This window comes from Thunnus thynnus, chromosome 2 (genome assembly GCF_963924715.1).
Source record: "Thunnus thynnus chromosome 2, fThuThy2.1, whole genome shotgun sequence".
Classification (NCBI taxonomy): Eukaryota; Metazoa; Chordata; class Actinopteri; order Scombriformes; family Scombridae; genus Thunnus; species Thunnus thynnus.
The window spans coordinates 12,999,393-13,024,432 of record NC_089518.1 but is presented as its reverse complement, the minus strand read 5'-3'; the positions used below and the strand labels follow the sequence as shown (position 1 = coordinate 13,024,432).

The window sequence follows — 25,040 nt, the reverse complement described above, 5'->3', positions numbered from 1 at the left end:
AGTTTAAGGGCAGTGTTTGGCTTCATGTCACTCTCTCATATCACATGATACACCATGTTCCCAGGAGTGAGATGTTTGACTGTTGCTCGCTGTAAAATGGTTTCTGGCAGGGGGCCAAATAGCACCTGTGTTCACTTGTTTGTCTTGATTACAACAAACTGTGTGTCGAGCAAGCGGGCCAGATCACAGTGTTTGTATTGAGGTCACATTAGGATAAACTAAAGTTTAATGGGATATACTATGGAAGTATGTGTGTGAGTTTAACATAGTGCAGAACTAATTTTATGGCGTCTGGTTTATGCTTTTAACCAAAGAGTCTTAATGTTGCAGGTATGACTGACAGCGGTGGGATTCAAACCCCTAATTGCGATCCATCCATCAACGCAGGATGAATGACACCAGAAAGCTTCTTATTTGAATTTGATGTTGCTGGTCACAAAGCACTTTTAGTGAAGAGCGTTGAGAAAATTCTACCATCAATGGGATTATGAAGCTCCTTCAAACCAGATCAGCTAAAAAGCTGCTAAACATGAAGATTGTCTCGGCTCTGAACAGTCAAGAAAGACAAAAGGCTGACATTTTGGAGATTGAGGTTTGTACCCAAAGGCAGTGAAATATGGCACTGTTAGTGATTGTAAGCTTTTCATTTGCTCACAGAGCACACATGAGTGGAGATATTTACTTAATGCTGCTGAGTGAAAGTCAGTGGACAGTGAAAGTGAAGCAGGGTCAGACTCTTCAGGGGTCCTGAATCCTGCTCAGGTTTTGTTTATCTCTCTTGACTGTAATTGAACCCACAAAGTCTGTGCACTGTCTTGTTCACTGTGAATCTGTTTAGGAGTCCATTAATGACTTAGTCAATCAACACATAATTAATTCACAACAATTTTGATTGATTTATGAATTGTCTAATCAAGCAACAATACCAAACATTCACTGTGCCAGTTCTTTTCTCAGTTTTTAGCCACACTAGCACTGTGGCTCTAACCGTGGCTCTGTTGGTCGGTCGGTCCACCACTTTGGTCCAGACTGAAATATTTCAACAACTAATGGATCTCTGTGAAATGTACAAACATTCATGGTCCCTAGAGGATGAATCTGACTTTGGTGATCCCCTGACTTCAAGTCACAATTAAAATGTTTCAATACCTTGGTTTATGACCAAATACCTGCCAAAACGAATTAGTGAAGTGTTAACATGGTAACACAGTAAACTAAGATGATGAACATGGTAAACATACACCTGCTAAACATCAGCGTGTTTGCATTCAGCTCAAAGCACCACTGTGCAGCCTCACGGAGCCGCTATCATCACTGTGGACTCTTAAGTCTTGTTTAATCATTGTAAATCAAATACAGTATCCTGGAGGTACAGGATACCTTGGACAGCTGGTCAAACAAAGCAATTTAAAGACATCATCTTGCCTAATGTTTTGATTCAGAGACAGCACAGAAATACCCAGAGGGACCATATGGTAAAATATAACATCTTTGTTCAAAATGTTTAATAACAAGCATGGCAACAAACATGGCATAAGAACAATGCATGTTTAGAAAAATATATCTGCAAATGTATTTTTCAGAATACACTATACATTCACTTAACCTCTACTCGATATTAAACATTTACAATTCAAAAGTAATAGTTTCACTATAGCGTCACGGTAGAAAACAACACGGTCAGTTCCCTCTAAATAATGTTCATTTCAGTGATCAATTTACATCAGAAGAAAGATGTGGGAAGACATTTTGGTAAAACAGGCAAACAACCTGAGGTGTCCTTATTTTTAATAGGCATACCTGCTTGCAGGTCTAGGTCTATAACCAGTTAGGGTGTTACATGACATGAAAACAAACCCTCCTTTTCAGACAAAATGTCCAATTATTCACAATAGGTTTTTTTTTCCTTTGACAAAAGAAAAGAAAAAAGGAAAATACTACATGGACAACCTACAACCACTCAGATTCATACCTAAAACATATTAATAAACCTTTTTATCCCAGTATCATTTGCCTAATTATTGGTACTTACTTGGTTGTTTTTAATATCCTGGACACTGTGTCAAGCAGGGTTTAATATATAAAGCAGATACATTTTGGTCTTCTGGTTTATTTATCAAAATGGTGAAAGGTGATGTATCTGCCAGTCCTCAAATCATCACCTTCCTCATCTTCACCAGTATCCAGCAGTGATAATACAGGAGTCAAAGTAGGTGCAACCTCTTATTTTACTTCAAAACACAAAAATAATGCCAAAAAGAAGTAATTCTGAATAATTGGAGTTTGAGTAAAAGAGGTATTAAAATTGAGTCACTTTCCATGTTTGAGTAAAAGAAATGTGTCTCACAGAAAGAGAGGTGGCTGTGTCTCCGTAGCTTAAACATTGCTGGAGTCTCCAGTGCAGACGCCTACTGTGGCTCTGTCCAAGTGTCTTTGAGGAGACGGTCCAGGCTGAGAGGAGCAGAGGAGGACCTGAAGTCATGCTCAGTATCCCGCCGGATAGCCTCCTTTCCTGGGGTCGGACTCTGCACAGAGACGCTCTCCCTGCCGCACCACTGCCTGAACCACAGAGTCGGGAGTCCTCAGCAGCTGTGTTACATGGTTCTTCTGGGCCAGGCCCTCCAGGACACTCTGGTATGGATGTTATCATCACACACACACACGCACACACATATCAAGATGTTTGATGAAAATGAAACAGATTGCTAATGAAGGTCATAGACTATTCAAAGTACCGTATTGTTGGTTTACTATGCGTCTTTCAATTAAAGGGCTTCTCCACTGATTTAATATGGTGCTTTCAAAACAAGTGCAAGAAAGAAAGGTCAAAATCAAAGCAGCAGTGACCAAGATTTTCTGACTTCAGTCTTTGTTCTAGCATCACAATGAGTTTCTAGTTCTTAGTTAAACATCTGGTCATAATTTTAATATGTCCAATAATTTGGTTTATGACCATATTGCTGCAAAACTAAGGGACTGTTCGTTATTTATCAGAGGAAGGGCTGTGACTGGGGTGTGACTCTCTTTTTTCTTTTTATCTTGACCCTCCAAGGAGCTAACTTAAAGTTGGGGTGGTTTAGGAGTCATGGTTTGCTATTAAACATAAATGGTTGGAAAAGGTCAGCCTTTGCTTTTTATTTTTTCCGATACTACCTACCTTTATTGTGAATAGAAATAATAAAATATGGTTATTTATGGTGGAGGGAGGGTCATGCATTTTTCCCCCAATCAAACGGAAGGAAAAATATTTGTGGCTCCGGGGAGTGTTGAGATGAAAAGAAACAAAGTCACACCCCAGCCACCCCCATCCCTCAGGAATGTGGTCACAAACCTTAATGACATTCCCATCAGCCTCAGCTGTGCTTTGTGTTTAGTGCTAATTAGCAAATGTTAGCAGGCAAACATGCTAAACTAAGATGGTGAACATGGTAAACATTATATCTGCTACACATTGAAGACCATCAAAATTAACACTTTAAAATGATATTTATTTAGTAATCCTTATACTCTCTATGAGCTAAATGTTACAACTGTGAATTTCATCTCAATGAAATTTCAAATTTTGAAATTCTTTTAAATTTTGCATGTTTGCAGGAAAATGACTGAAACATGCAAAACAATCAGAATGGTTCTGTTTAAATCTGTAAAATCATGAGCTGTTTGGTAATATTTTATGGTTCAGATGTGCTTTTGTGTCCTACGTCTCACCTTTTCAAAGCCCTGCTCCACCACCGTCATATTTGGGTTGAGCTGATTGTGAACTCGCGGCTCTGTCACAGCTTTCTTTAAGTCATAGTTGAAGAACAAGGAGTTCAAGATGACCTGTTTCAGCCAGAAGAAAAGGAAGGACTTCAAGTTTCAAATATCTACATTAAGTGTGTGACTGTGCAGGATGGAGACGCGTGTGAATGAATCACACTCACTAAGGCAGTGGCTGTGGTGATTTTTGTGCCTCCGGACGCTCCTACAACCATTTTGACTCTGTTTTCTTTGTCAAAGATGATAGTAGGACACATGGAAGACAGTGGCCTCTTGCCTGCAACAGATAAACAGAATGTGGGTATAACTGCTAAACAGATAAATGTTTAATTTAAGATAAGATAGTCTCTGTGAGCTGCAGCCTGACAATGACAAATGCAAGAACAAGTGAAAAGCTGGTGGAAACATCAACTCTCACCAGAGAAAGGGTCATGTAACATCTTCCTTTGTCGTTATGGGGTACATGGGCTTAATTTTGAAAAGCACTACCATCCATCAATACAGACATGTGTCCAAAGGTTACGACCCAAACTGGGGAGTTGGAGTAACAACAACTATGATAATTCAGACCAGTCACACCTGGTTGGATGAAGTTGTTGGGTGAGGGAGGGATTCCAAACCCATTGGTCATGTACGGAGAGCTGAAGTCGTCCATTTCATCGTTGAAAATGATTCCAGTCGATCGAGACATAACTTTAGACCCAAAGCTGGAGAGTTCATAAGTGAGAAATACAAATTTGACAATGACAAACAACAAAACTGTAGTTTATTCAGGAAATGCATATGCTTGACTCTGAAGAAAAAACAAATTTTCAAATTGTCTGAAAGTTTGACTTTTAGAATGCCAAAGCTTTTCAGACAACAGTGGTTTGATCTATAAGACCTGTCTGTGTTGGACAAATTAAATTGCATGTTTGGATCAATCCGTGCAGGAATCTTACTATAGATTAATGGTGCTGGTGGCTGCCACAGCACTTCCATCTTCAGCTATGACCGACAGGTGAGCTGTCCCGTGGTTGTCTGGGACAAAATAGTCTGGCTCATAGTAGCTGTCTGGATGGGTGGTGTCGTCTGTAATTCTACTCCTTATGCCATCAGCAAAGTAGTCTGAGGTCATGTTATGGATGAGCTAAGGAGAGCAAAACAAGTTAGTGGCAGGGCAGACAGTCCAGACAGCTTGTCATGAAAATCATAGACAGTAAACAACAGCAGAGCACTTATCCTGCCCTTTGTCACTATATAGAAAACACCTGAATTTTTTAAATGAGGTCTGATGAACCCTTTATCCACATTCAAAGCAAATGCTACCCCTTATCAAGGCATTTCACCCCCAAATTGCTCCTGGGGCCCCGAGCAAAATACAGGTTTGAAGGCAAATGATAATTTGAAGGCTTACATCAGTAATATTGAGATAACGTGGATCCCCGAGTCTGCTCCTCTTGGCATAAGCAAAGCGGAAAGCCTCTACAATGCGATGGTACGTCAGAGTCTTTTTCTCTGCTGTGGAGACACTTGTGTCTGAGAAGTTGTATCCTGCAAAATATCCACAGGAAACATTATCCCTGGAGAGAATGAAGAATCACATTTTCTTGGGCTAATCAGTTAATGAGGATTCTCCATCATTGTGCTAAAAGCCCATTTCAGACTCTGCCACCGCAGTGGCAGGTCATTAAACTGTACACTCAAGTCAAACAACAACATGAGCCCTTCCTGCAGATATGAATCCGGAAGTATGTTCCTCCAGATTCATATATGAACACATTAAAGTCATATCCCTCATTTGAAATGAATGATGCCGCTATTTATTTAAACTAAATAAAAGACTAAAGATTCTCAGCCTGAGCAGATGGGGTGTTGATGGTAAATTAAATTTGGCAAGCAGAACTGAGCAGCAGCTCTGTTTTCTGCTCCCAAAACAGGCGGAGAAACATTCCAGGGACGACCTGGGGAAACCTGACATCCTTTCTTCTGCATGGCTGCACAAGCACTTGGCTGGGCTGCTCACCATCCACTATGTTGAGTATGAGTGCCAGCACAGGGCCACTGGAGGGGGCGTCTGGGACATGCATGGTGTATTCCCCAACATTCAGCCTCGGAGGATTCTCATTCAGCACAGGCTGGTACTCCAACAAATCATCCAAGGTGATAATCCCACCTGGAATGAACACAGAAGAGTCAGAGAGAATTAAATTTGAGAAATAATGCTCATGTTCAGTGTGGTGTTTCTAGAAAGTCTTTGTTTGACTTAGTTATGTCTCTAAAGACAACAATGAACAGGAAAACAAGACCTGCCGCCTGGATGTCCTCGACGATGCTCTGTGCCATTGACCCGTTATAAAACACATCAGGCCCCTCCTCTGCTATTCTTTGGTACGTCTCAGCCAACTTTGGGAATTTTACGATGTCATTTTCCTTCAGGATCTTTTTATGAGAATCACAAAACACCTCACTGGAGGATGAGAAGAGAAGAAACTGTTTAGGTCTGTAGAAAAGTAAAGCCACCATAAGAATTATCTGAAAATGTTTGACTTTAAAGTTACTGTAAGGAACTTTTAACTGGTTATGAAACAGTCTCATGATGCCTCTGATTCCTCGATATGACCTACATAAGCAACGAATGAGACCATCAACGAGAAGATCGGCTATTTCTATATAGTTATTCTAAATGCCTGCCGCCGGGTCAGAAATTAGACAAATCAATTTACTGCACGAAGACCAGAAGAGCCTTTGTTTACATTAGTGTAGCATTGTAGCATGAGGGAGTACAAAGACATTACTAAGACGGGAGGAGGACATTTCTCTTCGTTTGATAATGTTAAAAGTGAAGTTGGACTTGTCTGCGTCCGAACTCATTTTTAAAAAGACCAGAGAAAAAGAGCGAGAGAGCGTGAGCGAGCTGAGAGCACGAGAAAATGTTATTTCCGGATTGTTTCACAGTGGTTACATTCTACAGCACAAATAAACACATCCCCACAACCCTGCGGGAAGGTGCCGCAGTGCCAGATTTGGAGTGAATGCAGACTTACATGTAACCTAGACGTATGAACGGCACTAAAACAAAGTTTACTTTGCTTGACCATCATCATATTCCAATTATTGATCTTACATAGCCACAAATAGATACATTATCTCATCACTATGCCTCCTGCAAACAGCTATTTAAAAAAGAAAAAGTATTAAAAATAAGTAGCATCTTTCTTTCACTTGTAGCCAAGATTTACAACACGAAGTGGTGGTGCTCATGGGAAATGCAGTCTTCACTCCAGGAAAACACTACCGCTTTTGTGAACAGGGGCCGCTAAAATCAACACAAAATGAAAGTTCCTTGTAGTAACTTTTTAAAAGTCACTGTGACAGGAAACAATGGACCCTGCAATCATTTTGAGTAAAACTGAGATGAATGTGCTGAAGAACATATGGACTGCACCAATCGTCACTCAGGTAGTCTCGGAATATTTCAACATATAGTGGCTTTAAAGAAAATGTTTGACATTTTAGGAAATGTGCTTATCTGGAGTTGGATGAGAAGATCAATACAGCCGGCAGCTAATTTTGTTTGTCCAAACCATGCAGAAAGTGTAAAAATGATGAGTTGTGGTTTTACGGTTTTATGCTCTGGTCTTTCTTGGAATCTTGTTGAATATTTTTGATCTTGAAGTCACTGTTCCAAGCCAAGAAACACATTTAGTGAGCTTTCGATGTGCTGGTAGGATTTTTTTTTTTTTTACCTCTGCACAGAGTCAGGCTAGTTGTTTCCCCATGTTTCCAGTTTTTATACTCGGCCAAGCTAACTGTCTTATGGCTGCAGCTTCATATTTAATGACATGAAAGACATGAGAGTGGCATCAATCTTCTTATCTAACTCTCAGCATAAACAAATAAGTATATGTCCCGAAATGTCAAAGTATTCCTTGAGTGTATGTCTATGTTGTGGCCAATATTTTTTGCCGGAATCACAAGTTATTACAATTTAAACCATATCTGGAAATCTGTCATTTCTGCTGTTAATGCTTCATTCTCACCACATGTTGGCGTCTCCTTGAATGGAATCTTTGCTCTTGAAGATGGCATGAGCCAAGGCCTTTCCTATAGGAAAACCATCGCGGGCCAAAGCAATGCTCGGCTCAAACAGTTCCTTCCATGGCAGCCTGCCATGCCTCTTGTGTGCCATCTCATAACCACGGATCTCCCCGGGAATGGCTATGGACAGTCCACCTGTCATGTAGAAACAGCAGTAGCAGTATTTTGAATATCACACGCTCTTTCTTTCTGTCTCTTGTCTGACTGAAGTACCAGCATACTAAGAGAGTCTAAGGTACTCTGAGACATCTATAGATACAGTATTCTGCACAGATTTGGTTTTTGATTACTATGTAACCAGCAGCAGGTGTAAGAGAAGATATAGAAAGGTTGTTGAGGATGATAGCACATCTGAGAAGATGATTTATAGCTTTGGGAAGTACTCCAACAGCTTGCAGCTAGTCACTACCTGTACGAGAAAGCTTGGTGTTGTTGCCAAACATGTCTTCAGTGGCGTTCATGGGTGCTGTCTCCCTCGCATCAATGGTTTCCACTTTTCCTGTTGAGCAGGAAATGAGGGCAGATTGATCATGGGTGTTTTTGTTCTGTTAACTTTGTTGAGACGTTGTGAGACTAATGATGCATGCTCACCTGTGGAAGCGTTATAGATGACAAAGAAGAGCCCTCCTCCAATGCCCATGCTGTGAGCGTTCAAAAGGCCAACACATAGCAGGGCAGCAATGGAAGCATCCACAGCTGAACCGTTTTTCTTCAAAATGTCCCTTAAAACACATGAATGCATTAATTAGAAGCAGGCACACTCCCATATGCACCTGCAGAAGCAGAGCATGTATGTCATATTTGGAAAACAAAAGTCCTCTTACCTCCCAATTTCTGAACACGTTCCAGCATCAGCAGCCACAGCAGCCCTCGAGAAGAAGTGATCTGAGGGGGGAGGCGTGTTTTTCTTCCCCAAGCCCATGAACACCCCCAGGAACAGGCTCACTGCAGCCACCAGAAGGACCACCAGACCAGCAATCAGGGACTTCCCAACCATTTTCCTGCCCAGGAAATTCAACATACTTCACAGTCAGACAGGATCCCTCAGCTCAGGAACAAGCGTCTTCTTCTAGAGACGTCGCCTATCATGGGTAACTGAACCATCTGATGAATATCAAAGTGAAAAAGCATATTTTTGTTTCTTCTCATGAAGGGAGACCAGAAAGTTCACTCACCTTTAGTGTATTGTTTTTGCACAAATAGATGGAGAATATTGCATAAAAAGAAGACAGTAGAATGAAGTTGGCCGTTCAGCTGGCTCTGGGCACAGTGTGTCAGCAGCAGCAATGACAAGGTGTTAGTATGACCAAGTTCAGCATGATGCATCATCTTTGGTTTAAGGAGTGACCAAGTTAAGGTGTGACTCTTTCCTGTTTTCTGCCTAATTCCGATGAGCGAATGGTTTTTAGATGGTAACCATATGCTTTAAGTGTTTTTCAAATAGGCAGACAAGACACAAGAACACAAGGAGAGAGAAAGGAACAAAGAGGAGGATGGGGGAGGGAGGCCAATGTTCATAAACGCTCTCCTTTGTAACTACTGTATGTTTGAGCTCTTGGAAACATTAGCAATGACATAATAAGGAGTGAATTTCTGACAGAAAACTGCACATCCAATTCTCCACAAAAAAAATCTCAATTTGTTGTGGTTCAATCTATTTTGTAAAAGCAGACATCACTTTTGTCAAATGATGGATGCCTCCTTTTACTCACTTTGAGTGAAACTTGTGAGTTTGTCTTTCTAGTATTCTATAACCTTCCATTTCACTCTGATATCAATCTGGCAGGCTTGCCATAGTGAAGGTGAGAGTGATCTGTTTACAGATGCAGGCAGCATTCAGCTCTGACTCGGGGCCATGTGATTGGCTCAGCCAGCAGCGTTGCCATGCTCAGTAGCCGTGTCACAGTCTATTTGGCTTATTCTGCAGGCATCCTCAGACCGATTGAGATGCCTGAGCCTTCACCCAGCAGCATAGGTCCAAGCTGGCAGCATCGGTGACAGGAGCTTCTCAACAGCAAATACCCTTGTGTGTTACCTCGGCTAATCCACCGTGCACTCCTGTTGCTGGGCCACACTGATAAAGCACTGTCAAAGGAGCCTGTGGGCTGCTGCTATACTGCTGCTGCTGTGATTGTGTATAAATCGAATCACTACTATGCTGTTCTGGATCTCCCAGGTTCAGAGCCGCCCCAAGGAGGGGAGTTTATCTAATGGACAGAGCTGATTTATAGCGGAAGAAGACAATTATATATCTGTTTGTTGCAGATCACAAAAGCCTTCCTTCAGCTTTTGTGTGTACATCACTGTCCCTGTCGCTGGCAGGTGGTTGCTGATATTTTATTAAATATCAGCTGGAACGTGTTCATATTTTTATCCCTCAGCTGGCGGCTTATGGGTTTCATTTTGACTTTGCTGGAAGGGATACACTCATACCCACCAGGTTTCCCTCCAATTGTTTTCACACAATAAAGGGGAAGGCTTGTCTTTGCCTATAATCTTAGTAGCAAATCAAATCACACACTGTTGTTGTTCTTCAGCGACAGGTGAAACCCAGCCTGCAGAAACACTTACAGCAGAGAGGTGGCTACAATAGAAAAGGAGGTGATGTCATGTGCTTTTATGATTGGCTGCAGCCCTTTAATGATAGGGGCTCTATATAGACAGACACTGAGCTTCTCCTTTCTCAGCACAAATGTGTTTTTGGGTGTGTGTATGATACATGTCCTCTATCTCAATAGCACTCAACCTTTTTGGTTTGATCCTTTTAGATGAAGTAATGTTTACTTTTGACCGCTTGTCTCTGGTTTTGTTATGACCAGATGAGCCAAAGAGTTTTTTTTCCCTTGTTTTATTTGAATAATTTGTAATGGCACAAAGAGATCAAATTATCTAGTATTTGATATAAAAAAGCAAAGTTTAGAAGAGTGTAGTTTTTTTTGTTTGTTTGTTTTGGGTTTTTTTTTTTACTGCTTTCCTGCCCTGTTAATCATCTTGTGACCCCTCAGATTTATCTTGGAACCACCACTCTATCCAGGTAGTTGTAAATTTGTTGTAGCAGACTTTGTTAAGGTTTAACATTTGATTCTAGTAGCACTTTAATACTTTAAGATGCCTTTCATTAAATGCCATATTTTTTAAGCCCAAAATGAAAAGTGTCACACATGAAGAAATTTTCTATTATGCAGATTCCTAAATCTGAAAATACAATTTTGTTCAATGCATGTTGTGAAAATGAGTTATTTGATCAGCACTGCTTAGAGAGTGAGAGCTCGGATGGAACAAATCAGTAGCACAGGGATGGTACATTAAATTAAGGACACCAGTCAATTATAATTACTGTACCACTAGGAAAATATGCACAGAGAGGGAGTAGTGCAGCCAGGGGAAATATTTATCAGAAAGCAGATCAACTGTCCTGCTCCTCTAAACAAGGGTATGCCTGAATCGTACCAGGAAATAAGGTCAAATCAAGATCAAAGTATCTAAACTCACAATGATGGGACCTACAAATAGATACAAACACATTACATCACTAAACTCCTTTTAATAAGATTGAATCTCATGCAATCTGAGGAAAGCTACATGTATATTTCAAGTAATATTCAATCACTTAAAGTGCAGGTGTGGAGGGGGCTGTGAAGCATCTAAACTCCCAACGTACTCTGATGACTTAAATTAACATGAAGCTGTCCCTCATGCAGCTGGATGCACCTCTGGGTTCCCTATCAATAACCCTTGAGGTCCCTTGAACAAGATGCTGATCCATATGACAGAAAGGCACACCGGGGCATGAATGTTCTTCAAAGAGTTGTGACAGATGCAAACAGGATTTGACAGCTCATGCAATAGCTGACTGACAACAAGACTGCTAAAAGAAAAAAAAAAATCATATTTATACAGCTTCAAGCCTATATTTGTGCAACTGGAGAGAAAAACGTTCAGCTGCTCTGACCTCAGACACACATCCTTCAAGCTGATTGTTTTCATACTTTTTTTCCAGTTATTCAGAGGACTTCGGTGTGATTTAACAGATTGTACATTGGCCGCATGGTTGCCTAAGGTTTTAAAAACAACACTGACATCCTTTATTCTTATATTAGCTGCACAGACGGGAATTTCGAGCCTGGGAGGAGAGACGCGCAGCGGGCACCAGATGCTGGGATTGGTCGGACGCTCCACGTTGCACGAACCTAAACAGCAGCGTAAAAGCAGAGACGGCCGGAGGATGAAGCAGCCTCAGCATCCTCAGCATCCGAGCCAGGCGCACGTAGCCCGCGGTGGATGAAATCAAAATAGCAATGTGTGACTACTGCACGAGAGAACGGTGATAAATTAGACTGTCGAGGGATATTGTGTGGTTCCGCACCGGATCTTCAGTCTGTTGACAGGCGGCAACGCAGCGCCAGACAACACGGCGCTGCTACACCATCCACTGAGGAGCATCTGCTGGCTGGAAACTGAAGCTGATCATGGTTTTATCCTTTTGGTAATATTGCCTGAACTGAGAACACAAACACCACCTGTATCTGTAGAAATAATAATAATAATAACATGGGTTCCAGACTGAGCAGGCAGAGCAGCCTGGACAATGAGAATTTCTCCAAAAAGCGACGCAAGCTTCTAGATAGCGCGGGAGAGAGCGACAGGGGCAGTCGGGGCGGCGGGGACTTTCTGTTTGCTCTGATGCTGAAATCAGACAAGCTGCCTGGGATGCTGCGGAGGACCAACCACAGCCCATACATGAGGCGAGTGTCGTGGATCAAAGAGATACAGAAGCTGCTCCGTGATCGCAGGATCGAGCAGGCAACCGACGTGCTCAAATTACTGAGGAAGGTAAGGAGAAACTGCACAAAGCTCGGCCTGAGCGCAGTAAAGTCAGACCTGTTTACATACAGTGTGTGCACTATACTGCTCTCAGACTGCTTTGATGCTGATGCAGCTAAACATCCTATAAACAACCCAGAGCAACAGATGGAGGACATGCAGTAGCAGTAGTCCATGTGTGTCAATGCGACCAGTCTGATGTGTTCTGCATGTCCAGCGTCAGCATCTGAAGTGCCACAGGTGCCTCACTCTCCTCCTGCAGACTCTGCTCTGCACCCATGACCCCCCAACTTCTGACCTCTGACCCTAAGCCCCAGCCTCACCCCTCTTTTTTCCCCCCGAGTTGACTCTACATGCACGTCCATGCACTTCCTCCAGAAGTATTTGTTTTTATAGAAAGTAGGCCACTCGCAGAGCAATGTACCTGTGACACATTGTTTCAGTGGCAGACACAGCGTGTGACTCACCACAGTGTTCACTCTCACTGTGGGTACACTTGCTCCGTGCTGACATCTGATTTGAAAGGATAACCCGCGCTCTAAATGAGGAAAGGGTCAAATTGTGTGCCATGTGTTATTGCGTTATCCCAAATTTCATTATCTTTGGGTGGGTTGTGGGCTTTTTCCTCGAATGCCCATCATCAGTCCCATCATCAGTCCCCATCATCAGCTCCATCATCCTCTCTACATCTGTCCTTGTTTCCTCCACTATGGCCAGAGTCTCACCTCTCCTTAGACTGCTCTAACACTCCCATTAGAGCGACCTGCCTCCTCCATCCCTCTCCACTCCTAATGTCACTGCCTCCCTCTGTAATGGCCTGTGCTTTAGCAACAACAATGTAAGCCCTGGAGTCCTGTGTTCCGCAATAAAAAAAAAAATTATTTGTTTGCAAAAGGATTTATTAACTCTTACTTCGAAAACAGGGTCACAGAAATGAAAATCTAGAGCTGCCGTTGCTTTAATGCCTTTGTTTTGCATATTGCTGTAGTGAAGTGAAACTCTTGTCATTTTTAGTGATTTTCATGTGAGATAAGTTGTGTTTTTTCTAGGAGTTGAGAGATTTTCTAGCCCCTTTGTCTGATGAAAATTGCTAAAACCCACTGGATCATACCAAAAATGCATTGTCATCAAGCTAAAGACATTATTATTTTATATAAAGATGACATTTGTTGCAATAGGTACATAATCTAGAATATGTGTTACACAAAATCCACACAATCCCGAGTGAATACTGCTGTATTTCAATCAGAAGTTTTTCTCGCCCGCTGTGGGATATGTAGCATTACAACACGTGTAACAGAATATGTAGGTGCATTGAAGATGTGACAGCAGCCCTGGTGATCTCATTTGTTTGCTTGCCCTCAGGCCCTCCTTTGTCTTTTAGCTGTCGGCCAATCCTGTGTTAATTACTCTGAAGCCTCGACACAGGAGAGAGTGGAACCTCCTTAATCAAGCCGAGGAGATAAACTGGATAGCCTAGGCTCCATGACAGCCACATCACAAGGGACATGGGCTTGCTTCCTCTAAATGAGCTCCACTTTTATTAAATAAGCCTTACTTTATCTTTAGTCGCAGCATTGCAAGCAGGCAGATGTCTCAGCGATTCTGTTCTCTGAATTTAAAAAGGGGTTCATGGCTGAGTTAATTGGTGTGTAACAGTGAGCTCTGCTCCAGATATGAAAAGATCTGAGCTTTGCTGCAGATATGGGAGGGATTTGTGGCATCATGCTGGGCTTGCACATGACAATTGATCGTGTCTAAACTCAGAAAGAGAGATATTTTTATACCTTGTTTCTCAGAAGGGCAGAAGCTGCTTCTACTCGGCCTTGGGTTCAGTCTGCTTACTGTTGCCCTTGTTAAAAGGGAAGCCAGTAATGTGGAGCTGCCAGCCTCCCACTCAAACTGTCCATTATAATCAATGCCGATTGTGTTCTAGGAAAAAAATAAATGTGTGTGCAGGTGTGTGCATACATGTCTCAAAGGCTTGCTTCCCTCATTAAAGTTGCATGAACTGCACAAGTGCTTGTCATCGTAGTCTGCCTCATTAGGACCTTGAGGATGGACTTGTTGATGAAGGCAGATTGTACAGTTCAGTACACACAGCTGCATCGCTGGCTGTTGGCTGTCTCAGTCAGCACACTCGAAAGGTCATCTGAAATCTCCAGCTTTTAGTTGGTTTGATTTGTTTTTACTGCAGATCGTTTTGGATTTTTCATAATTATGAGTAGCCTGCCATGACAGCTTTCACTTCTGATATCTTTGCAGATGCATTTATGTGCTGCACAAATTTTTGAGTATAGAGATATGTATGTATTGAAAATAACTTACAGCTAAGAGGCATCATAAGGACCTTGAGGATGGGCCCCCCCTTTAAGTTGAGGGTGTGGGGGGGACTACCATCTATTTATGAGGTTTTCACATCAGATCAGAAATGAGTCAGGAGTGGTCTTGTTTGTGGAAACAGCATGCACTGTGGCATGTTGGGATATGCACTGTGGCTCGATGCCATGGAGGTGTGATTATAAATGCCAAAACACAGTGTTCCATGTGACTCCCCCTAGATTTCACTCTCCTACTGTCTCCTTTAATGAATATTTAAAAGAAAACACTTTTATCTTTCCATTTCAAGTCACATTGCCCTTGACGCAGCAAGGCACTGTTTCTATCAGTAGTGCACATGTTTCTCAGGTGCAAAGTAACGCTGCTAAATGCTTAATTGTGATTTTTGCTGAATGTTTTTACAGTTTCATCTTGCTGTGTTTATGATTCCTCTCTTCTTTTTCGTCTTTTAATAGGATCTGGGTTTGGAAGGCACCTCACTAAACGACATCTTATACAAGAACGCTGCCTTCCTCAACCTGGTGGACCCAATCTCACATGAGCTGCTGCTGAGTTTGGCCCGAGAGATGCAGTGTCCTAAGAAGGTCAGCTTTTACCTTCCCGAGCACTCACAGAATATTCACAGAAAAAATCAAGCTTGATGTTCGCATTCTGCAACAGAAAGCATTCTCCTAAAAATATTCCCCTGATGGTTTCCTTTTGTTAAGTAATGAGTTCTCAAGATCAATAGAAATCCAATCTGAGGATTTTATCTACATTTCTACAGTCGGATGGTTGAAAGAAATTCTGCACGTGTTACTTTTAAACAGCTTGTATGAGTCCTTGGAAACTGGTTCTTTCATATTGTTAGTATTGTTTTTCAGCCATCTTCAGCGCAGTTTGTTGAATTTGATTTGATTTCTTGAGATTTAATACCTGAAAACTTATAAAACTGGAAAATATCTGCAAAATTACTACTGACAACCCTGAAGGAATAAAGCGAGCTAGCGCATTAAACAGAAAAGGACATGTATTGTGCACAGAGAGGAATTAATAACTCAGCATGTCTTAACTTCCAACCATGAATATTAAATTATTTTGATGTAGGCAATGGCTACCAGCAGACACACCATAACAAACATGAGTAATGAACTTAAATTGCCAATGTTTACCAGTGGCTGGGTTGAATCTCACCTCTCCTGTGTACTTCCTGTTTTCCCCCCACCCATGTACGGCGTATGTGATTAGATTTTCTTGCTCCAGCAAGACAGCTAAATTGTGTTTTGTTGAAGAGCAGCTCAAGGCACCGCAAATAATAACCAACCTGTTTTCTTTCTGTTTATGTGAAAGATGTTACGGTTACAGATTGATAAGTTTTAGAAAATAGAAGAAAGCCTAGTAACGTGAAACAATGAATTGTAAGGATTTTTTTTCCGTCTTGCACACACAAGCATATTGTATCTTTTAAAGAGAGATCTCATATTGAAAGATGCTGCTTCACTAAGGTTAGTCTCTTTGTCCGCATTGTGCTCTGTTCTGCAGGATGCAGACACCATAAAGTCTTCAGATAAGATTTGCAGACAGCTGATCTACCACCTGACCCCGCACTCAAAGTGGCTGAGGCAGAGCATGTCCAGACGGAAATCCCAGGCCTGGTAAGCCCTTCTGTCCAGACACCCAGTCTGTAATAAATCTGCAGCTCCACACAACAGAGAACAGGGCTCGGCTCCATGTCGAGCTATAGAGATTTCCATCTTTGTAGCTGACATTGAACGAGGACAGAGCTGGCCACGGGCTGACCTGACGGGTACGCCATGGTAACCACAGCTGTCAATCATCGTTCTTTTTAAGTGCTCAGATCTATTGCCACTGGCCTCTCTCTCTTCAAAAGTGGCACAGCAACAAATTTGTCCATCTGTTTGCTTTTTCCTCCCCTTCAAGACAGGCTGGGAGGGTGATGTTAAAATATAATTGTACTTGATGGAAGAGTGAATTGCTTTTGATGTGCAAATGACAAAGACAGAATTAGCTTGGGTATAAAATAGGTTTTATGTGTGCCTACATGTTGCTTGGTTGTCCTTTTCACAATGAGAAACAGGCTATCGTGATTCTTTTTCATGTAATTGCTTATTCCACAGCTGGCTAGACGCCGCGAATAATGCATTCATTTTCTCAAGATGAAAATAATCTCAGAGTTGAGGAGGAGACAATGCGTACTCAGTGAGATGAGACAGGTTCATTAGGAGCCAGTCGTCGGTATCAACATGCAGAATCTGAGGGAAGCGAAGACATATTCACAGGGATCTGGCAGGATCAGACACAAGCAGGGCTTTGTTGTGCTCGTGGACGTTTAATTCAGCCCAGAAGAGGAAAGACGCAGGATTTAACTGACACTGACAGCATCTCTGGAAATGTGCAGTTACATACTACTGCTAAATTTCTAGCTGATGGAGCTTTTTTTGACTTAGTCATGTTGTTTGCTTCATAAACCTGCAGAGAGAGAGACAGTCTGACACTGACTGAGACAGCAGGAGCAACATGAATCATTAAAACAAAAATCCACCCTAAAACAGAATATTAATACAGCAGATGCTATGAGCTGTGACAGCTTCGCCTGGCGTTGTGTTCGTGAACAAATATCTGTCAAACTAGAAAGAGACAAGACAGGGCCAGTCTGCCTCTGACTGAGAATAGAAATGCACTTCACAAACTCAATTTCTGGAGATATGTTTTGTTTTTTTGGTTTTTTGGTTTTGCACTTTTATTAAAGAAACAATGAAATAATTTAAATTCTGACACAAATATTCCCCCGAGTGCACACTTGGTTTTCCATTTATTGTTCAAAGAAAGCAGTTCGGCTCTGTTTGTAATAACTGTCCTGTGGAGTTGTGAAGGATCAGTAGTTTGTATTAAAGGAACAGTTTGACATTTTGGTAATTATTTGCATGCTTGTTCAAAGATATAAGAGAAGTTCTGTACCACTCTCATGTCTGTCCTTAAATATATGGCTACAGGAAGCAGCCGGTTAGCTTAGCTTAGCATTAAGACTGGAACAGCAAGTCTGGTTCTGTCCAAAGGTAACACAATCCCCCTATCAGCACCTCTCACGCTCACTAATTAACATGTTAACACGGGGTATTTTGTGCTGAACTATTTCTTTGCTGAGGGCAGTAACTTCCTGGACTTTGTTTCCCCAGCCAAGAAATAGTAGAACTGCAACTTGTTGTTTTTACAGTGTGATTTTTTTTTTTGTACAGCTTACACAAACAAAAACACATTAAGTGGCCAGCTTTAGACGTGCTGCTAGGCGGATTTTGTTACCATAGGACTGAGCCAGGCTAGTTGTTTCCCCCTGCTACAAGTCTTTCTGCTAAGCTAGGCTAAGCTAATTGTCTCCTGGCTGTAGCTTTTAATATAATGGACAGATATGAGAGTGGTATTGATCGTCTCATCTAACCATCAGTAGGAAAGTAAACAAGTGTAATTTCCAAAATGTCAAACTATTCCATGATCAAATATGGATCAGGTAACTGTCCACATTAATGTGAAAAGCATGTCATAAAAATAATTTTAGGGTGGATTTTACCTCCCTCAAACTCCCATCTTTGTTCAGCTGCAGGCAAACTGCCCTCATCTGTGCAAAAATGCCGCAATCTCACTTCTGTGAGGTTTCTCTGTGTTCAGAGGAAACAGAAACAGCTCAGTCCTCTTTAATGCCACTGGATTGTTCATCCCTTCATTATCCAGCATTAGCACTGCACACTGGTCGCTCTAAATACTGTACACACATTTCTGACTGAAATGCCACACTGAATTAATGTCTGAATCTCACTAATCCTGTTAATCTATCTAACTGGTTTATTTGGGTTTTGCTCGAAATGTTTTTTTCTTTTTTCACATTTAATGAAAGAGCTTGACAACAGGCTTGATGGAGGCAGTGACCCAGAAATGCTGCTGAGGCGCTTCCACCTTAAGGGTAATTTCATGTGAGCGTAAAAATTGTCGACACATTTGTGACCTTTTTTCTCCTTAGTTTTCACACCAGTATCTTCCTGTTCCATCAGCCTTATTTGGCCTTCTAATTGCATTTTTCCCTTTGTCACCTGAACACTGAAAATAACAAAATAATCAAAACTACCTTTTAGTGGTCGCTGCCTCTTTCGTTTCCCTGTCACTTATCATCATCAGTCGCTTCATACATTTTCTGTTTTTTCATTTCTTCTCATATTCAGTAACATTATATTGTGCATCGTAGCATACCAGGCATGTTAAAGGGGCCCATCTGTCATTTTTACTGATGGCTTCAGCTTCAAGTTCTATGCCAGGAAAATACAGAATAAGACAGAGAGAGGACAAAGTTGTCCGAACAGCCGCTCGGTCAGGTTTTCACCAAAAAACCCACTGAACAAAAAGATATGGAGGTGATATCTGTGTGCAGGGACTTTCTTTATTGATATGGACTGTGAACTGTGGGGTTGGATCTCCTGCACCATGAAGGACAATGCAGCGGTGTGAGTGTGTGTATCACTTCCCTGTATAGTCTTGCGTATATAATACAGCAGAAATGTCAGGGAGCAGATCTGATTAGACTGGATTTTCATCTCGTGTCTTTCTTGTGCAGTTTGGCTTCACCCGTCAGAGGGTTGAAATTACTAATAGAGCAAGGCTTGAACATAAATGACTCTGCAAAAAAATGGTGTGAGCAATGCAATAACAGCCCGGGGGAATGTGAACTTGAAAAATGAAAATACTTATTTAAAGATGAAATGAAATGGGATTTTTATGACAACTGTTATTATTCAACCACTTACTAACACATGCATTTTAACCATTTTTAAAAAATAATATTTTCTCTTTTTCTTAATTCTCATTTTACCTCATTTCAGGCAGCATCAGCTAACCCTCCAGATATGAATATGTATGTTAATAAATCATAGGAGTGATGTGGTTGAGGCTTACTGAATTCAAATGCTGCCTCATTATATTAAATCAGTGACACACAAGGAGGTTGATGAGTCACACATGGAGACAAGAGATGCACTTTGCTTCCCCAGGTGTAAATACTTAATGGACAGCTTCATTATACAGTATAAATTTAATTGATTGCATTATTATGTAATGGATATTAAATGGATTACTTCATTGCACATTTCGTTTTGTGAGCATCAGCCACTATTACTAACATGTTGATGCCATTTGTGTTATTACTGATTTCAATTCAATGTTCAGTGTGGTGCACAGAGGGATTATTTTCTTTGTCTGCTGCTTTGGACATCCACTCAGTGACATTTACTCTATCAAATGTGGTTGATTCAAAGACAAGTAACTTCTGAACCACCTGTAACAATATGAATTGTTATTTCTTCTCTTACTTATAAGCTAATTTTGTCATTTAAACCGAACACTTTTGTAGTGTTCTTGTGGCTGTAAAGATCGCAAAAAGCCGTCCACTACTTATCAGTGACACCTTTACATACTGGTATCAGATTAATCTGGAGGAAGGATGAAAGAGGCTACCTGAGAGGATGCCTCAGACATCCATGTTTTGTGCTTCCTGAGCAAAAAAGAATGACTGTCTGAAAAAAGGAGGGAATTGTGTCATCAAAACCCATTCACACCTGCAGGGGAGCCTCTGCCAGGCCCTTGCCATTAGGACTTTTGTGCTTCTGGTGAAGATGAGGTTTCTGACACACAAAAGGCTGCAAGGGCCAGACAATAGCGAGTGGGGAAAACGGTGGCTCACAAGACTTTCGATGAAGATACGACAGCTTTGACAAATGTCTTTATCTTAGAGATTCTGTGCTCAAAAGCTGATTAAACTCCCTTTTAGCATGGCTGCATGAGTGGGTTTTCTTCTTCTTTTTTGCAATTAATACAAAGGCTCTATTGCATGACAATCCTGCTCATCAGCCTATCAGCTTCTTTTAAAAAGAATCAGTAGATCCTGCTCAGGGCACATCATGAAAAGCCCCCTATTTTCAACGTGACCAAAAAACACTTTAAAGCATCACAAGTGACAGGTACTGCAGTGGATGTCACAGTAAGTCACCAGGCGCTGGAGGATGTTATAATTCACTCTGACACCGAATCAGCGTTACAGGCCACTTCAGTAACAGCTCAAGTTAAACACACCACATCCTCAGGGGGGGAAGAAAGGGGCAGCGGTAAATGGGACTGACTGGAAACAAAAGGCCAATGGAGTGTGTAAATAATGCACAAATATTCTCTGCTGTAACATCAGCTACCGCTTTACATCACACCAAAGTATCAGATTATTACTTATTTTCAGATTCTGCTTGTATTACACATTATCCTTAAAGGGCTTTAAGGTTTTCAAAGACTTGTGCTAAGAGTCTGCACCGAAACCAACAGATATCCTGCATAAAATACTCCCTGCTCACATATTAGATAACGCTTCCTTCACTGACTCGCACAGACTTTATAAATCACCTCAATATACTGTGGCAAACAGATTAAACTAGAGAGAAATCAGAGAGTGCACACATCTGCCGAGGTTGCACAATCTACTAAATCTGTTGTCTTAATAGTCCCAAATGTGAAGAAATGATTAATCTGCATCAAAGTACACACTGATAGATGAACATGGGATACATGTGGGACATTTTATTCAAGTAACTGCAAATAGAGAAAATCAATGCACTATCTTGCAACATTAAGAAAAAAACTTCTGCACTCCAGATTCACACAAAAACATTCTTTCTTGGCTTCATTTTTTTTTTTTTTTTGCCAGATTGCCTGCTAACAATCAGATATAAACAGGACAGACAACATGACTTCCTTGGTGGGTGTAATAATGTCAGCTGAACTGTGGCATTTCCAGAGGAAAAAATCTCTTTCCTTTCCTGTCTTAAAAATAAGGGAGCCAAGCATCTTCAATTCAAGTTTCATCTTTCTCTAAAACACATCATAGTTTATCTTTCACGCAGTAAACTGCTCTGTGTCTGGACTATAAGAAGCTCTGTGCTCCTGGCCCTCGGAGCTTTAAGCTCAAGCTGCTGGCTCGCTCAAATGTTTTGGCTCTTCTGTTTACACTAGTAAATCCCCATGCTGGAGTCTCTGTGTCATCCTTCCGTTCCAAGCCCGCCCATTCACCCCCTCTTTTATACAACACAGGAAACACAACATAAGACCAGGCCCATGTTCCCAGGTCACAAACCACTCAAAGAACCCCTCAGATAGAACCTAATCTGGTTTGTGCTTTTTAAAGTAATCTTACTCTCTTTCTGTTTTCCCTGACAGTCTCAAGACAACCCTACAGAAAAAGCTGTCCAGTGACAGTGTCGACCTGTCCGGCATCCCTCTATCCACCCGTGATGTCCGCCAAGTCGCCTTCTACCTCCAAACCAACAGAGACAGTGTGGTGGCTGTGGACATCAGCTTCACCGATCTCCAAGACGACAACCTGAGGTTCCTCCTGCCTCTTCTGGCTTCGCTGCCCAAACTCAGCACCCTGGCTCTCAACGGTAACCGCCTCACCCTGGCCATACTCAAAGACCTCACAGAGATGCTGAAAGACCCCAAGATGTTCTCCAGCCTGGCCTGGATAGACTTGGGCAACAACGTCGACATTTTCACCATGCCGCAGCCACTGCTAGTCGCTTTACGTCGGCGCTGCAGCCTGAAGAGCAGTCTGCCCACCATCTATGAGTACACGGAGGGCCAGCCCTACTGCTACCACCTGGAGACGTCTATCGAGGAGCCCAGCCACTACGAGGAGGAAGAGGAGGACGAAGAAGAGGCAGAGGATGATGAGGATGACATGGGGAACAAATTTGAGTTGGAGCCATGGGGCTTAGGGGAGAAGCAGCTCTCCAAAGACTTCACCCTTCACTACTGTGAGAGGTGATGGGGAGTTTTGCTCTGAGGCTCTTCGACTGTGGTTGAAATGTCGTCCCACAGCACTCCGTTACTTCCTTCGCCCTCCCGTCCTCACACCACGAGCCCAGTCACCCTTTGAGGCACGGGGGAGACCAGTGCCCACATTGTGAAATTCTCGTCCCGACACGGCTACCAAGCTATTCCTAACCATCTCTGAGTTAACCCACACAAGATGACAGTGAAGTGACGGTCGCGATTGCGGACTTACTGTGTTGGTGGATGGTGCTCTTGGGAACAAGGTGCGGTTTCATTGGAGGGGGGCTGGAAGAGTTAATGAACCGGTGTGCTCTCTCTTTCTCTCTCTTTCTCTCTCTCTCTCCCCCTGTCTCTCTCTATCTCTCTCTCTCTCTCTCTTTCTCTGTCTCTCTGTCTCTGTCTCTCTCTCTCTCTCCCTCTCTCTCTCTCTCTCTCTCTCTCCCTCTCTCTCTCTCTCTGATAGTGGCAGCTGAAGAGCCAATCCCAAGGAGATTTAGATCAGTTGGTTGGATGGAGGAGCAGCATCCCGGCGGTAGCTGAAGTGGAAGTAGAGTTAGTTTGGAAACAGTGGGTCCCTCTGGGTTCTCTACCAGGACTGAGACTATCTCTGGCAGGCAGGGCCTAGCTCCACATTGTGTGTTCTCTGTTAATCTCTCAACAAAAGCTATGACACAAGTTCAACAGACTATACAGCCGACGACCCGTCACGTGACGCCGGCAAAACTGCTAGGTCAAGACTTTTTGCGTTTTCCCCCCCTTTCCAAATGTCCACTTGTGAATACCCACGCAGCCCTTGTGTAGATGTAAATGAGGACACAAAACATGGCTCTGTTGTGTTTCCACGGGCTATTTTTGTGCACTTTTGGTGAACAAAGCAATCTTAGAAGACAACAGGTAGGACTCAACAATGGATAGCTGTCACTGATTGTTTTTGTACTTGCCTAAATGCTGATATTCACCTCTTTGTAATTATTGAACTGTTGTAGTCATCACCTCAGTGTTTCAGTGCATTTATGACACTACAGCCAACTGTTAATATGGGCCGCTGAGTCTGAGCAGTGCCCAAACTGCCCTTCCTACTGCTGTGTGTCTTTACAGATATGTTGTTGTTCACATTTAACGATGCTGTACTTCAGTGGCCCTGTGTTTGTTATGAGACACAGCCATGACTGTTAAATATTGGTTATAGTCTGACTGACTATGAGTGGTCATGTCCTTTGCAGTAGCACATAATGATTAAGTTAGACTGACCGAAACACTGCAATGCACTTTAAGGCACTATTCTTTTTATATTTCAGTTTCTCCATATAGCATATACTCTGTGTACAATGTTTTTAAATATGAATTCAACCAGAAATATTTACAAAGTCGAAGCTGACAGCATACCTCTTTAAGGTGAAATGATGACCAAATGGCTCATGATTCTTAGAAGAATCATTAAAAAAAAAAACATACCTGCATCACCAGATATATAATAAATGTCGAAGTGTGTGTTATATGTGTTTGTAACTGTAAAATGTCTGATTACTGCTGTAATTATTTGTGTTATTGTTTTGGTGTTTTGTCTTTTGTCCGACTCGGTAATTATAATAATGGCTCTAATGACTATGTAACTGAGCGCAGTGACCTCCTACTGTAAGCTGAAACAATTGGACAGTAAACAAAGGGGATGTGGCTGATGGGATTACACAATTAAACAGAAAATTGCTCAGCAAATGTAATTTCATCTTGAGGAACACAATCAGAGCGGACACTTTTTATGTTGAATGTTTGATCTGAATGAGGGAGAGCACTGTACGCTCGGTTCATAGTTTCTGTTTCGTGTGTCGACGTCAAACTCTTCCTTGTTGTAGCCTGTGTGTATTTGTCTCATGCCAAACACTGACTGCCAATAAAAGAACCAATCCCAACTAAGAACTGATGTCTGGATTTGTCTTGTGCTGGGAACGGTAGCTACATCTGGGTCACAAGCAGAACGTGCACCTGCTCGCTCACACAAACAGAGGATTTATTTATGCAGATTAGTCCACAAATAGGGTAATAAGAAAATCAGCGTGCTGCTTTGGATTGGTTGTTCGAGTGCTGTACTTGTTTCAGAGCCAGCGGATCATCTGTGCCGCTCTGTGCTGTCAGGGAAACGCCTGAGCTGCCGACGTTTGCCAGGGAAAGGCAGGGTGGTCATA

The 25,040-nt window shown here is 42.0% G+C and overlaps 2 protein-coding genes across 2 annotated transcripts; one reads left to right on the top strand and one right to left on the bottom strand.

The window, feature by feature from the left end:
• Positions 1 to 1,685: 1,685 nt before the first annotated feature.
• On the bottom strand, positions 1,686 to 9,292 carry ggt1a (gamma-glutamyltransferase 1a). Its single transcript, XM_067603873.1, has 12 exons — positions 8,664 to 9,292; positions 8,431 to 8,561; positions 8,249 to 8,338; positions 7,782 to 7,974; positions 6,048 to 6,208; positions 5,765 to 5,914; positions 5,156 to 5,292; positions 4,701 to 4,888; positions 4,339 to 4,466; positions 3,924 to 4,036; positions 3,709 to 3,822; positions 1,686 to 2,631 (listed from the first exon to the last, which is right to left on the bottom strand). The coding sequence occupies exons 1-12, from the start codon at positions 8,858 to 8,860 to the stop codon at positions 2,485 to 2,487; spliced, it is 1,749 nt and encodes a 582-aa protein (XP_067459974.1). The 5' UTR covers positions 8,861 to 9,292; the 3' UTR covers positions 1,686 to 2,484.
• A 2,150-nt stretch (positions 9,293 to 11,442) lies between these two features.
• On the top strand, positions 11,443 to 24,761 carry lrrc75ba (leucine rich repeat containing 75Ba). Its single transcript, XM_067603861.1, has 4 exons — positions 11,443 to 12,672; positions 15,459 to 15,587; positions 16,525 to 16,637; positions 22,243 to 24,761. The coding sequence occupies exons 1-4, from the start codon at positions 12,391 to 12,393 to the stop codon at positions 22,847 to 22,849; spliced, it is 1,131 nt and encodes a 376-aa protein (XP_067459962.1). The 5' UTR covers positions 11,443 to 12,390; the 3' UTR covers positions 22,850 to 24,761.
• The last annotated feature ends 279 nt before the right edge of the window (positions 24,762 to 25,040 follow it).